Raw genomic sequence first — 16,948 nt, 5'->3', positions numbered from 1 at the left:
AATTACACCACCATTCCCAGTTTGCCCCTGAAGAAAAAGAAACGTCCACCTTTCGAAAGTGCTCGGTTTATATGTTTTTTATTCATTTCTGTATAGTATTTAAATGTAATGTATGAAATTTTCTTTAAGGCCCACCTACTTTACAAGTGGTCAAAGGTTGAAATGTATATTGTGATAATTTGAACAAAAGACTTTTGTTCAAATTTTCTAATCTTGTACCTTTTCTAGATACAAGCCTTTCATAATTTAAAATTTCCAACTGCTATTAAGAAGTCCATTTTTCTAGTCAACTACATTTATCATTAGAACTTACCAAAACAAATTTTCACAAAAATTACAGTGAATTTCAAAACTGTTTGGAAAGTTTATTGAAGTTGAATAAATTTTTACTTTATTAAAATTAGCCATGCAGCCTTTTAAATCCCAGGAAATGCCTTCTATCAAACATCATGCACTACTGTAAACTATAGGGCATATGTCATCTATTGAATAACATATGACTATAAAACCCAGGAAGTGTCATTATTCACTATCATGCAACTCTCTATTGACCAGGTAATGTTGCCTATCTGGTAACATATAACTCTGTAACATTCAGGAAATGTCTTTAAAGTGCAGAAAATCTTATCTATATGATAACAAATCAATAAAGCTTTGGAATTATTGCATATCAACTAATAAACTTCATAAAATGCAGGAATTCTTTCTTATCTGGTGACAACTCTGTAAACCCCAGGAAACCTTATGATACTCAACAGAACAAATATCTTGGTTTTGTTCATCAGATGAATGCCAGAACACACGTGTTCAAATATTTATGCATTTATTTACAATATGAGAACTCTCTGTATGCATGCAGACAGGCAACATTTATTAGTGGATGCATGCCTGAACTTAGAGGTGTGACCACATGAGGGCTACAGGTCAAACATCTTCTATATTCAGAACAAATTTTTACATACAACAGTGATTGTTCAGTAAGGCTTATACTTGCTTGACCCTGGTCCTATGTGTGAGATCCTTCTGAAATAGGTTACACTAATTTCAAGGGGTAGGAATGTTAGTATGAATTGGAGATTTACCTCTCTTGGTTATGTATAATGGGAATAATCATAAAAGTACATAATCTATGAATGTACTGTTAACTAGCACCCAGTATTATGGGAGCTGGCTAGATAATTGTGATCTTAGCATCATGTGGTATGAACTTGTAATGATACATGAATGCAAGATTGTGTTTCTAGTAGATATTGATGCACCCAATTTTTAGACCTTGCTTTATCAGGATCTCTAATCGAAGTCACCAAATCAGATATATTTCAAGAGTTGTATAATACTACCTTTAAAGAGCGTGTGGTCATCTCCAGATTGATTGTCAGAAAGAATGAAGAGATGCCAGGGTTCTGTGTAGATTCTAGGCAAATGAACACCATAACATGCATCAATAGTTTTCTAGTATTGTATATGAAGAAATATCTGAATGTGTTGGAGGGAACTTTTTGGTTTAAACATGCTAGATTTAGCTTCCAGCTAGTGGTAAGTCAAATTAGATGAATAAAGAAGAGCAAAGACTACTTTCAGCATTAGAAAATAACTATATGAACTTTGTTTTCAGCATTCAGGAAATAATTTATGAATTCTGTATCATGCTATTTGGCCTGTGTCATGCACTTGGTACTTTCATGATGCTGATGAAGCCTACACTTTGGATAATAGAATGAGAAAGATGTTTAATTTATGTGAATAACATATTGGACTTTGGTGGATGTTTCAGGTTACTGTTGAGATTGGTATTCGAAAGTATCAAAGATGCATGCTTGAAAGTTAACCTAGGAAATGGGCATTAATATCCATGGAAGTGGAGTTCTTCTGTCACAAAGAAGGCAGGGATGGAGTATTTACTGTTAAGACTGCAGTGGTCAAGGGCTGACTCCAACCTGAGATCATAACAGAAGTCCACAGATTTCAAAGCTTCCTCTTTTATTATTGATGTTTTGTTGGCAATTTATCCAAGGTAGCTACACAAATGTCAGCAAGGCTAGGGCTGATATAAGTTTTGTGTTAACACAAGAATTTAAATATGCAATTCAATCCTTGATTTTTGTATTGACTACATGAATATAGCTTGATTTATTTGTGAAATCAGGCATGGTTTTCCTTTCTTAGTAATGCCTATATTTAAGAAGGCAGGTTGGTGTTATTGAATAGACAGGTTACAAAACCTTCAAGCTATGAGCATTTGTCTCTGCTTGTAATGTAGCTGACCTAAAATCATCTGCTAATTTAAGATCTTACTTTTATCTCAAAGTCCCCTCTACCAAGGGAACTGGTGCTCAGGTTGTGAAATCAAACAATTATGGAAGAACTTAGATGTATGTAAGACCATTGTATTTACTAACCATTAAGCTTGTTTCTTAAATTCAGTGTGATTGAACTTTTAACCTATCTCATGTTCAGTTGATTTGGAGTAGTCAGTCCTAACTTTTGTTATATAAAACCATGATTCTGTAGCTTTGGCTTTCTTGAATTTTGATGTATCAGGAAACTATTTATGTCTGACTCTCAGCAATTGCAGTGAGATGGATGATCATTTCAGTTTAACAGCATACCAGTAAACAACTGTGAAAACTGTTTCTAGCATCCAAAGCTATTCACATTAAGGAACTGCTTCTTGCTTCTGACTCTGGTTTTGTTATCATTCTCTTTCTTTGACCTCCACATTGACAATGGAGTCAATGACACAGGACTTAACCTTGAAAGAGCCAGAAATGAAGCAGACTTGGTGATACCACTAGTGTTCTACAGATAGATGTAGTAGCACCATGTAATCTCAGAATGACACAGTGTGAAAGCTCAAGGATGACCATAGGATACTCAAATCCCAGAGCTTCCTTTGAAGCTCTGCAACTATAGAAGAAAGCTTCATTTGTCAGCAGAAGCTCCAACTGCTGTTACAGGAGCCATACAAGACCACTCCAATCATCAGATTGCCTCACCAGCCAGAATGCTACAGATAATAGTTCAGACATTCTCTTCCAAAATCATGGAGCTTCCAGAGGTTTATCAGTGGCAACAACACTGCCAAGTGTAAGCCACCAGCTGGATAGAGGCATGGGCTGTAATGAAGAAGGAGGTAGAAAAATGGAGAGAACACCCTGACATGAAGGACAATGGCTTGCTGAGGAGAACTACCATCCCCAAAAGAAGAATGTACACCTGAAGAGGTACCTTCAGAAGATCAAAGAGGTCCTCCATAAGATTTTGCTGAGAGTATGCAGCATACGGAAACTCTTACAACAGCCTTCTGTCGGATATAGTGTTTGGATGAAATGTACGTGTCGATGTATTTTCTTTCTCTTAATTTGTTATCTTCAACATTAATTTTGAACTTTATTTTTCTTTATTTCATTTATTTTCTTTAAATATTCTGAATTTATTGTATGATAGTATTTGTAATTATTTTAGTTTTAATTTTGTACTTTGAGTTTTCATATATCCTTTTTTTTTAACCTCTCTTCCATTTTGTATGATTTTTAAGTTATGTATTATTTGGTTTCTTTTTATTGGTATTAATTTTATTATACACATTTTAGTTAACATTTATTTCAATTTTCTATGTCATTTTATGGTCAATTTAGCTTTGTTTTTTTTCTATGCATAAATTTCAGTGTGTAGCTTGGTTTCATGTGATTGAATTTTGATTCCTTTTGCTGGTTATGAGTTTATTAAGCATTATGTCCAGATATATATGTATACAAAGATCAACCTCACCGATTTTCAATTGGTACAGGCATTTTTATTTAACAGTAAAGTAATTGCATTTGCTGTTACAGATGAAATTTTGGCTTATATTTGAAAAGTCTTCAACATTTGTCAAAATTCATTGATCACTAAAAAGGAGGTATCTTATTATAACTATAATTGTTTTCAGAAATAAGAAAAAATGGTTAGAAACTCTTAAATATTTGTAAAATAAAATGTATCATGTTTTGTCATATACCTGCTTTTATGTAAATGACATTGATAATAGATATACAAGCTAAAGAAATTGTTACAGTTTTAATATATTTTGCAAAATCAAAAACATGTCATTTGGTTAGTGTTAATCATTTGTCCACATTCAGATTATCTGTTAATATGATAAATATGCCATTTTTTTTTGTTTTATTCCCTAAAGATTAAACCAAGTAATCATTTTAACTATTTATTGGTTAATAACATCTGATTTATATACAGAATATTAACTTGTACAAATGTTGCTCACACCATGTTTACCTGTACACGAATGCAGAATTCTAGACATTATTCCTCTCCATATGCAGAATTTTGATATGCTTTTAGTTAGTTATTTATAATAGAATTTGTAAGCACGTAGGTGTGTGATGACTATGTCCATTCCTTTATGAAGTTTAGCGTTATACCTGTGTAGTAATATGTAAAACTATCAAGTCCAGGAAATGTCTATTTCTCTCTCTCTTTTTTTGTTTTTAACATCATACTTTGGAGAGCTTAGGGAGTACCTTCTATGCTGTATCTTCTGATGCTGTAAAACACAGGAAATGTCACCTGTACTGTAACGTTCGAGTAGCTAGTTCAGCCTAGGCTTTAGATAGATTAATAGCAGACGTTCAATTCTATCATGCACAATCTTTAGGTGACAAAAAAGAAAAAAGAAGAAATTATAAAATCCATTTTTTATAGCCCAGAAAATATTATCTGTCTGCTAACATGCTTCTTTAAAGCCTAGGAAATATCATGTCTATGACATTTCGCAATTCTGGAAAGCATGGGAAATTTTACTTATCTGTTGTCAAACAGTTCTGTCAAGATCTAGGAATGTTTGTATAATGTATTCTTACCTTAAAAAAAACTTTTTTTTTGGAGAACAATTGTTTGAGATGAATTCTATGTTTTTTTTTGCCTAACATTTTCCTCTTGAAACATTTTTTATAATATCATTTATTGTTTACAATCAAATATGAAACAGTGTTAGTACAGAGGGTTTAGTATTATATAAAATGATTTTGAATATGCAAATCAGCAAGTTATGTGACATCCAAGGTCAATATAAAGTAACAACAGATCAATTGTTATCAGAACTATATTTCAACATTGTTTGGCATTTTGTAGGTAGTATGATTCCATCAAAAATTGACTACTTTTGAGAAGGGTATGTAACAGCTTTTCTGGTGCAAGATATACCCATCATCATATCATAAAGATGTGTTCAGATTGTGGACTACAGTTTTTAAGATGAAGATATCCGTTGTACTTAATGGTATTGTAAATATTGTAAAAGGAAGGAATATGGGTCAATTTGGGGCATGAAGACCATCCAGAAAGAAACATGCATCAAGTCATACCACAGTATGGTAAGCAAAGTGCAGCATTTTGTAACAGATGATACTTTGTGGACCCAAAGGTCAGTGGCAGAAGCCATCCACGTTCCCCAGGAATCAGTGCACAACATAATCAAGAATGAGCTCCTTCTAGAAAAGTGATACAAGTTGCTTTCATGACATATTTGTTCAACGTTTGCATACCTCTAGAAGCTGAAGGAAGGGATGGGTATTCATGCTATTCCATATGAAGATACACTGGTCAAGTTTCCAGACACAGCATTTACGTATTTCAGTATGATCTATTGAAATGGGTCACCTGGAAACCCTTGTTCCGTTACACTAGATAGATTGTGAAAAGCCTGCAGTGAAGAGTAGTGAGCTTTAGACATGACAGCTTTATGATGTAGTCTTTTAAAATGGAAACCACACTGCATTGCTATTGTCAACATGCACAGTTGCCAGAACATGACTGAACATAGCAGAATTGAGTGTAATGATGTGGTGAGGCTTCAAAATCATTTTAACATTTTCACTATATGAATCTTTTTTCTGCACATGTCAAGAGGTTTCAGCAAGTTACATTCAAAATTTAATTAAGGTACCGTATTATCATGGTATATAAATACACTTGGTATCAAAACTAAGCTTATAATCCAAATTTTAGTATAAGTTTTAATTTTATAAGGCAATATTAAAAAAAATTAAAATCTTTCCTATTATTTGCTCTCTAGTTACCTCCTCTTCTCTAATTCTTTTACTATCCCTCTAAGAAGTAAGAAATTCAATGTAAATTACTCATTATAATATTGTCATTCTTCAGCAAAGCCAAATTTTTATAGCCATCAATCTATAAAATCAGATCCCTCTTGCCACACCCATCCGTTTTTATCACAAATTGTCAATAGTTCTCTCCGATGCTTAATTCTTTATTAGAAAGCCAAGGTTTTAATCTATCATTAGATGTATTTATTACTTTTTTTTTGTACAGAGAATTGTCTATTTTGCTTCCAGTTCAAACTTTATTCCAATGTAAAACAAGCTAAGCTGAATTTTTAACTAACTCTTATTGCATAGTTAGAAAGCCAGAAAAATGTTGATAGTTATGGGACATTGTCTGCTTTCTACATGTTATTATTCTGTGTTATTTGGTGTATTATTTAATTAAATAAAGAATTACTTATTGCAGTAGTACCATTAGTATAAAAAAGCAGGGTTAAGTTTCATCAACATTTGACAGCAAAGAACAGAAGACTCAGGTAAGTACTTTATTTTTTTGTTTTTTTATGGTTATTCTTTATTTATTAGTATGAAAGTAACTAAAATGTAAAAATAAGAAACTTTATAGGTTAGATAAGGTTAGATTAGGTAAAATAAAGAATAATGATAATAATAATAATTTTTCACAAGGTACGCTCGTGAGCAACTCACGAGTAGCATGTGTTATGTAATTCAATAGGATAATGTGAGCTACATGTTTGCCAAATAATTTAAACTTCAAAGGGCAATAAAACAATAAAATTTATCTATAAACAGATGTGTACTGTTAGGAGTTTAAAGCTATTTAGGATAAATAAATGTAGTTATGTTACAATTTGAAGTCATTATAGAAAGAAAAACACGTAAATTAGATTTATTTTGAATATGTTTTGACCAACCTTGTAAAAAGTTTGAGTAGAAAAAATAACTGATAAACTTTAAGGTTTTACTGAGAAAAAAAACGTTTGAAATTTATTTAGAAGGTTTTAGAGAGTGCACAAATGAAATTTGAGATTTTTGAGATGAAGAAAAGCATTTTTAATCTTGACATCAAAATCATTTTGTGCTCAGAGCAGTCAACACTTTGAATCTTTATGTTTATAGAGGAATTATTAGTGAAAACGCTTCATTAAAAATTCAAATTTTTTGGTCTACAAATGACTTAATGATAACCGAAAGCTTGCAAAATTTTGTGAAGATACACAAAACATATTAGAAGTTATAGTATTGAACCTATAAAGGTCAATTTGGGGTCAAAAACTCGACCATTTGCCTGAGCCAATAGCAAGAGAGATAATGTAATGTAATCAGCTTCTGTACTGTATAAACAAAGTTGACACCAAAATATTTGTTAGTCATCTCTTGTTCTTAGTTAAATAATAGCAGGGATGTTACCAACTATCAAAAATATTTGGACCTTGATCCTCAAGAAGCAGCTACTTCTCAAAATAATTGAAGCATAATTGCAATATAATTTACTATAGTTATGTAATGTAAATCCACAGCACTGTGACACAATCAATTCACTCATTTTGTAACACAAAGAGAGAGAGTTTTCTACTTAGCAACTAAAATACTTATTATCTTAAAACTACACAATCAGAGGGGAAGACTGAAACACTTCCCTCTGTAATAGACATACAAAAATTATTTGTCTTTTCTTGATAATTAAAGCACAATGATGTACATCAATTATATACTATAGATTCACTACTACTATTACCTGTGGTGCAGTATGTTAAACTAATATATACAGAAACACTCTCATTGTATATAAAGCTAAGTTGTTCTATCCAGATTCAGTGTGAGAAATGTTTTTAGCACTCATAGGTTCACTGTAATTTAGTTGCATGTCTTTCTAGAGTTAAATCTTTCAGTTCTTATTGAAACATTGCTGATTTTCAGGATATTTAATAGTATTGAAACAAGTATTCACCAAATGCCCCCAAAACCATGTTAAATATATAAATGACTACTGTTTAGGTGGTCATATTTCCATCACTTCTTACAATAGTTGTGTAACAGAAGTTAATCCGTATTTGATGTTAAAAATTTGAAGAAAACAAATAAAAAAGATACTCATGATAAACGTTTATGAAAACTTTTAAAATTAACTTGGAAATCATCATTTATTCACTCATTCAACTTTTCAGTAGAAGAATAGAATTTGAGCAGAAGTATGTGAAACACTTCCAGGAAAATACCAGCTTATTACAAGTTTCTAAGAATATGATCCAATGTAAATTCAACAGAATAGAAGTTTGACGGAAGTTTGAGCTTATGATGTGGTGCACTTTCAGGAAAATAAATTTATTAAAAGTGTTAAAATATAAAATATAGTATGATGTAGGTCCAAGTGATTATGAGTTAGACAGAAGTTTGAACAGGTAGTGTGATGTAAAGCCAGGAGTATAGCAGTTGGACATAAGTTTGAACAGATGATATGATGTACAACCAGGAAAATTGCATTTGGTCAGGGGTTTCAGTAAATAGTGTAGCTAGATGCCATTACAGAACATTTTCTCAGTAATATTAAACATCTGTTCATCTACTGAGTATATTAATGTTACATAAACTTATCAGCATTATGGCCACAATGCCTTAACTCTAAGTTTATGGGAGTATACCCAAGTAGCATCTCGCCTAACCAACAAAACAACACGTGTATAAAAATACTTTTTCCAACTTAAAATAAATTATATGCGAAAATACATACATACCTTTCATCTGCAAACCCCTAGAACCTCCTAAGTGAATATCAAAGTTTTTTTTATTTTAAGGTAAATGTTTATTTGTTTTTCACTTTCCCTATGATATTACTAACTGTAGCTATTATCATCAACTTTTACTATATAGTCTATAGTATAGTAGAATGAAATGTTTAGATTTAAGACATACAAAAAATGTACATACCTTTTAATATTTTGTCAAATAATTTTAAAACATCTTCTTTTGGCTATATTCTTAATTTTGTCTTTAAATTTTCGCATATAATTTATTTTAATATTTTATTATCCTTTTCTGTCCTTTAGCATTGTTATTTATTGCAACAGATATTAGTGGGCATCCCCGACCAATATTATGGTATAGTGGGCAGAGAAACTTTAGCCACCAGCAGAACATGGTAGCATTCACGTATTACACTAACCCTCATGAACTGAGGAGTCATTGGCTTAATAAAAAAAATATAAAAATTAAACCTTTGAAATATATATATTAAAACATAAATAACACATAATTAAGGAAAAATAAAAGTAAAACATAAATACAATGCAACTGTATCTAACTAACATATTTCTGAGTGAGAAACAATGCTAAAGTGGCAAGTAAAAAAAGCTGCAACAATACTAAGAGTGGTTTGACTAGTTCTCTATGGAGTTCTTCATGCCAATTTTAAGAAAACATATTTTAAAAGTACTCTTTCCATTGTTTATAAATATCTAGCTCAGCTAAGTATAATTGGCTGAGAAATTGCAACTGTATGTGTAGAAAGTGGGTGTGGCATCTCTCAATTTATTTATTTCTTCTCCAAGTGTGTCCTAAAAAGCTTGAAAGCAGAATGTGTAATCAGAGCAATTAATCTAAATTCTATCTATACATGGAAGGTTAGCATATGTCAAGAAGTTTTCAAACTACAAAGACACAAATTTAAGGTTTTGTGAACTTGTGGATCACGTGAGAATAAAACTGAAGTTTAAGAATTTTTCATTAAGGTTTCTTTTGAAATAAAGTAATTAAAGCTTAGATAATACAAATCTTTGAACTATAATGTAAATTTTGATGCTGATTTTATTGGCAAACATTGATCATAAAATAGCTTAATTAACTTTTGAATGTAACTAAGTAAAATCTTGTGACATGCACAGAAAATGGTGCCTGTAAAAAAGGAGTTAAGACAGGAATGTTTATTATAAACTTGTATTTGGAAAATTGAGAATACACAGTTATTCTTACTATTTATTTATTTTTTTAGAAATTTGCCTCTGAAGGATTACGCACCCTGTGCCTTGCTGTGAAAGATCTTGATGAAGACTACTTTGAAGAATGGAAAGAGAGATTCAATGAGGCAGCGTAAGTGATTATTATTGTATGGCTGAAATTTACAAAGTCAGGGAATCTTTTGGTGAGAAAAACATTGTTAGTACAACAAACATGACAGTTCCCTAACTATCAAGCACATCCATGTTTTAATTGAAAATGATTTGTGAGTTTGATCTGGGCTACAAGAGATCAAACTCGGTTCATCACTAAGGTAACTCAGTATTTTTTATCCATAGATTAATTGCATATTAAACATATTTAATAGGATCTACTAAACAACTACCAGTCAAGTTAACTTAATAACATTTGTATTGGCCTCCAGTTTCTACAAGCTCACTTCAGTCATCTGTAGGACTAACTCAAAGTATAAAAGTTCTACAAGTTAAAGATGTATTCTAAGTATTGAAACACTGAGACGTAACACATATGTATCTAAGTTTACAATATTATTATGCAGTATATTTACACAAAAGTAAAGAAGCTGCTTAAGATAATGTGAATTGTCAATATGTTTAACAAATAAGACATACCTAAAATTATTGAATCAACTCTCAGTACCTAGTGCAATATCATGTACTTACATTTTTTACTTCTTAGTAGTATGTAAACATTTTTACAAAAAAATTGAAATGCTTTGTCCAAATTTAGAAAAGTATTTTTATTTGATTCAGTGAATATCATGATTGATTGTTGCAGTCATCTTATATTGTCTAGGAAAGTAAAAATACTTGTAGTTCTTTGAAGTAATGTTGTATGTATATATTGTTTTTTTATTTCTATAAACATTGTAATTCATGCAGACTCTTTTAGCACACATCATACAGCACTTCTTAAAATGAAAAAATGTGACACTTTCAGGTTTATTAATAATTTAGATTGTCATTGCTGTGGATATTAGTTGCCTTGTAGAATTAATCTGTGGCATGAAACTCTGTCCTTTTTTTTAATGCTTTTAACATTAACATTCATATTGACAAATGTTTTTTTTTGTGTGTATTTTTAGAACATCAATGGACAATCGAGAAGATAAAGTAAATAGTGTTTATGAAGAAATTGAAAAGAATCTTAATCTTATTGGAGCAACAGCAATAGAAGACAAGCTACAAGATGGAGTTCCCCAAACCATAGCTAATTTAGCACTGGCTGGTATAAAGATCTGGGTTTTAACAGGAGACAAACAAGGTAATTAAACAGTCATTTTTACTAAAATTGTTATAACTGTAATGCACTTAATATTTAAAAAAATATCTTGCACTCACATGTTTTCTCTCATTTCATTTCCCTTTCTTTTGAATGTTGCTTCTGAAAATAATATATTAGTTGAACAATTTCTGTTCTTATCAGAAGTGAAAAAAAAGGATTTTAAATGAAGGTGTAGAGAGAGATTTAGCCCAAAACCAACCTACTAATGTTTTGGTACAGCTTGAAGAAATAACATATTAGTAAAAATAACCTAGTGGAAAAAAGCATTTTAATCATCTAATTAAATGTTTATCAATAAAATTCTTCTTTTTGTCACTTTTGTTGTATTACAAGGTGTTGTTTTCATAAACTGTAAAAGTTATTTTTCAAACCATAATAAACAGAAAAGATTCTTTACTAAAGTCGAAAAGTAAATTTTTGCAAACAATTGATGTTGTTAATTTGAAATAAAGTGCTATAAGTATGGATAATCCTAATGAATTTACAGAAATTAAAAAATGTATTTTATTTTTGAAATAGTTTGCTTTATTAAGAATATAACATCAAACTTACTGTAGTTGTAAGAAAAATATATTTATTAATTCATTATTTTTGGTGTTTTATTGAGATGAAGAAAAACTCACTCTATTCGCCCACTTAAGTGCTGTGGGCACTTAAAAACTTGACAGAACCGATTGGAAGTTGGGTGGGGTTGAGTTGGGGCTTATTGTATCATTTGTCCTTTGGGGATACTTATTACACCACTTGTTTTATACCAAGTAATATTGTTTTTTTGTGCTAAGTAAAATTATTTAATATGTTACTTTATGTTCTTCATTTATCAGTATCTTGGGATGCTCTTTTCTGATGTTAACAATTAATTCATTATATTTCAAGTTCAAAAGATAAATTTTCAAGATGAATAACACAGTACTATTGAAATACTGGTTCGTAAAGAAGCATAAGCATGTGAATGGAATGAAAACTAACATGAAGCTAATTTGTCATTTATTAAGATAAAATCCTAATATTCTTTCTTAAATGAAACTTTAATTAATATCTCAAAATAGCTGATTATTAAAATTATAAATTACAGGTATTTTCAGTCATGCCATTTATGGCAATTGATTCTACTGCCACTGTCTTTTGTACTTACTGAACCAATTTGGCAGAGAAAAAGTTAAACACCACTATCAAATACAGTAAATTAACTGAAAGCCTGCATGGACTTCTAAGTTGTATACACAGACTGTAAAGCAAAAAAAAAGAAGAGAGAGAGAAGAAACATTGCAACATTTAATCTTATCATAAGTAATCACAAATAGCTACATCTAAAAATACATTTAATTTATATTTTTAAAGGATAAGAACAAGACATCGAGCATTTGCCATTATTATTGTGCAAAAATATGCAAAACATGGAGAGAGTACATGTAACACTTTAAAGAAAGAGGTGTTTTTCAAAGAGTGTGGGATTACTAGCAAGCTTTGGTTTGTAAGCAGCAATTTTATGGTTAGAGGCAGTTCATAATTCTGTGTGTTAGGCACTCATTTTGAAAGCCAAGTGGATACTTGAACAAGCCAACCTAAGAAGGATTTATAATTTCTCAAGAAAGTGTGTGTGGTATGGCATTTATAGGAGCAGGGGCACTTAAAGGGCTGAATACGGTATGCTGAACTAAACACTGAGATATAAATAGGTTTAAGAATTTCAGCAAATATAGTTTACAAAAGTAAAATTATGTAGAATCTGAAAATCAATTAAAATGTTCATCAATAGGTGTCATTATGTAAATCATAGATACTATAAATACCTTTTTTTTTATCCCCAGAAACTGCTGTTAACATTGGCTATTCATGTCAGTTACTGACAGATGAAATGGTGGATATTTTCATAGTGGATGGGATTGAATATCACGAAGTGGAAAAACAACTCATTACTTTCCGTGAGAATATTAATAGTGTCTTAAGTACTACTAAAGCTTCCAGACACCTGAGTATAATTACATTTAGTGATGAACAAGGAGCAGATGGAGAATTTGGGGGCTTTGGTATTGTGGTGAATGGAAACAGCCTAGTCCATGCCTTAAATCCTAACATGGAGTATCTGTTTCTCTCTGTTGCTTCACAGTGTAAGGCAGTCATTTGCTGCAGAGTGACACCATTACAGAAAGCTCTGGTTGTTGACCTTGTTAAACGTCACAAGAAAGCAGTTACTCTTGCTATTGGTGATGGAGCAAATGATGTCAGCATGATTAAAAGTAGGGTTAATATTACTTTTCTTGATTTGTAAATTAATAACATTATAAAATATTACAAGAATGATTAATATTTTTATCATATAGTTATTGTTATGTATAATGTGGGTAACATTAACAAAAAATATTATTAATATTTCTAGAAAACAGCATGTTAAAAGAAACAAATTATTTTTTGCTTCATTTTCACAATATATATATCATATTTGTTTCTTTTTGCTCCGACTTGAAATAATGAAACTAAAATTTTATCATTTATATTTCTGTAAATGTCACCTTTGTGAATTTTGAAATATATTTTGCCTTTTTTTGTATTTAATTTATAACTTATATCTGCCTATGTTTAATAATTATTATAGAATTTACAGATGAAAAGCCATTACATATTCCTGCATAAATTCCTAATTTTGTAAAATGGTATACAGTGGTTTATAAAATGCTAAACATAATTTTTTAAAGATGAAAAACTATTCCACCTAGATACTGACTCCAGATCTCTAGGACTATACTAATTGAATTGAGTTTCATTTTAATCCATGAAAACATAATTTAAAAAAATTGTGCTTTACATTGAAATTTATCTATTTAACTTGGATGTGTTAAATTATTTGAACTTTCATATGCCCATATACTAAACTGAGTTAACTGTTATGCCATCTCTCATTCTTCCTGAATAAGATCAACGTTTAACAATAAACAAAAAGAGAAGTTTATTATTTCATTTGCTGTATAGTGTTTAACTATTTTGTTTGTAAACCATTTAAGTTGTACATGCAATTTCTTGAATTATCACATGTAAACATTTATAAATAGATATAAAAATGTCATTGCTGTGTGACATTATTAACCCTTTTTTGTTGATTATCTTTCAGCTGCCCACATAGGAGTTGGTATCAGTGGTCAAGAAGGAATGCAAGCTGTATTGTCTAGTGATTTTTCTCTTGCCCAGTTTCGCTTTTTGGAAAGATTGCTTCTAGTTCATGGCCGCTGGTCTTACCTTCGTATGGCCAAATTCCTCCGTTACTTTTTCTACAAGAACTTTGCCTTCACACTTTGTCACTTCTGGTTTGCTTTCTTCTGTGGGTTTTCAGCACAAGTAAGACAAGGCTATTTTCTAATATGTTATTCATAAAATCCTGATGAAATTACATGCTAATTCTGATCCACATACAATCAAAGAATTTTATATTGCACATAATTTGTTTCTTGATCTTTAATTTCAAGAGGATGGTTCATTTGACAATTTAAGAAGCTTTAATCGTAACCATTTTTAGTTATAACACTATTAATTCTTATGTGCTATGTTTACCATAACTTACTGAGCTACAATAATCATATAATACTCTCTTTATACTTGCCATTTGTGGTAACTGGGTGTAAAACTTGTACATTCTATAGTTTGTGGCTTTGGGATGCTTTTAAATCTTGCAGGTATAAGTTACTTTGAAATATTTGACTACCTACCAACTTTAATTCTAGTTAATTTAACAGCAACTCAAGTAGATGTAGATCATGATTTTTCCCACTGTGACCATATAGATTTAAAATAATGTTATTATTTTGTTCTTTAGGACCAAAGGATCATCTATGATTATTTGTACATATAGGAATATATTACTATGGTTGATGGCAGTTGTTTATAGAAGCTGATTTTATTACTGATCATTAATGAACGTTATATGCAGTACTTGAGTAAGGAAGAACATTATACTAATATAATAATTGGTAGGCAAACAATGATTTATAAGCATGAGAAAAAGTTTTATTGATGGGCTAACTTTTCACCTGTCAACAACACAAAACATAACAAATTTGTTTCATTCCCTTTTGGGCCAGAAATTGCTAACGAAATCACTAGCCTTTTTAGTAATTTGAGCATTGATATAAAAACTGTATTCAGACCTTCACATAAGACTAGCATCTTACTACCTAACCCAAAAGAATCCCTATTAAACAGGGGATATATAGTATCCCATGTGAATGTGGAAAGAAATACCTAGGACAAACGTCACATTCCTCAGAAATAAGATGCAAAAAAACACCAAATTCACATGCATAGAGGTGAATTCCAAATATCTGCCTTAACATATCATCAATATGAAATAAGTCACAAAATTCTTCTCCTACACCAACCCAAAACTGAAAAAGAAAGAGACTGTTTAGAAACTATAGAAATCATCAAAGTAAATGACCTCTCACTAAACTGTGATAATGGCCCTAGAAACATCAGCTGTATTTGGCAAGGTCTATTCACTGTTCATACACTTGACCTCTGCCTATATCTAGTCATCTGCTGACACCATTTCCATCACATTTAATCTCTGTGTCTTTTGTCTTTGTAACGATATATAAACCTTATATTGCTTAGTACTGATCATACCTGAAGAAGACAGACCAATGTTCTGTCGAAAAATGTAGTATGTTCCACCATCAATAAAATTTTTCCTGATGCTTATAAATTGTTGTTTGTCCACCTATTTGTAGTTATAAGCAGTGTTTATTGTGATTGATTTGATGGTAGCATAGAGATTAGTGTGAAGTTTCCCGACTCACATAAGAAATACTCTAAAAATAGATATGATGTACAGTCAGTAAAATTGTATTTGGTCAGTGCAGGGAATGATTTCTCTCAAAAAAGTTGTAGCAAATATTTTTTTACAAGGTTACTGTAAAAGACAGCATGTGACATCTACAGAAAAATCATTGGATTGTAGCAATAAAGATTAATTTTGTAAGGTTGTATTGCCATGAGAGTTTGTAATAAATTGTAGGTAATTTATTATCAGTTTTTTGGTGTAGGGGTATTGATTTTGTATTTGTCTTTTAACTATATATATATATCTTTAGAAGCATAATAGTCAGTTTTTGAACCTAATTTATTTTGTTGGCCTATTGAAATTCTTGTGTTAAATACACTCACTTCTAATACTTGTTATTGTACAACATATCCTACAATCCTTAATAATTAATTAATTAGATAGCTCATATTTTACTTAGATATTTGTTAAAGTTTTCTCAAAAGTGTAAACTATGAATGAATTTTAACGACTTTTAAGTAATGTGAGACGTTTTTGCGAATATTGTCAAGTTTATTATTACATTTGTTATATTATCACATATTCAATAATGGTATCTTTAGTGATGATTAAGGGAAAAAAATGAGTGATTAGATTTTTGTTGGGAGTGATTTTCCATTGAAGTTAGTCTTTTAAGCAATGTACTAGAGGTTATTGGATACAGGGGATAATTCGTCATGAGCTGTTAATAAGCATTTTGTTTCATTTTAATATGCAAAAGATCTTCATTGAAGGCCAGTTTCTCTAAAATGAGACAAAATCTCATTCATTTCAGATATCACTAGCATTTGGT

General features: G+C 30.8%; 1 protein-coding gene across 1 annotated transcript in view; it reads left to right on the top strand.

The window, feature by feature from the left end:
• The window catches only part of LOC106469441 (phospholipid-transporting ATPase ID-like), a 98,434-nt gene that overhangs the window by 70,605 nt on the left and 10,881 nt on the right, over nucleotides 1–16,948 (top strand). The window contains exons 16-19 of the mRNA XM_013929935.2: nucleotides 10,072–10,169; nucleotides 11,143–11,321; nucleotides 13,154–13,582; nucleotides 14,452–14,675. Of these exons, the coding sequence (XP_013785389.1) occupies nucleotides 10,072–10,169; nucleotides 11,143–11,321; nucleotides 13,154–13,582; nucleotides 14,452–14,675 (930 nt within the window). The remainder of the gene's footprint in view (nucleotides 1–10,071; nucleotides 10,170–11,142; nucleotides 11,322–13,153; nucleotides 13,583–14,451; nucleotides 14,676–16,948) is intronic.

Source organism: Limulus polyphemus, unplaced genomic scaffold (genome assembly GCF_000517525.1).
Source record: "Limulus polyphemus unplaced genomic scaffold, Limulus_polyphemus-2.1.2 Scaffold3488, whole genome shotgun sequence".
Lineage (NCBI taxonomy): Eukaryota > Metazoa > Arthropoda > Merostomata > Xiphosura > Limulidae > Limulus > Limulus polyphemus.
Note: the sequence above shows the minus strand (reverse complement) of the source record. Positions and strands in the feature narration are given on the sequence as shown.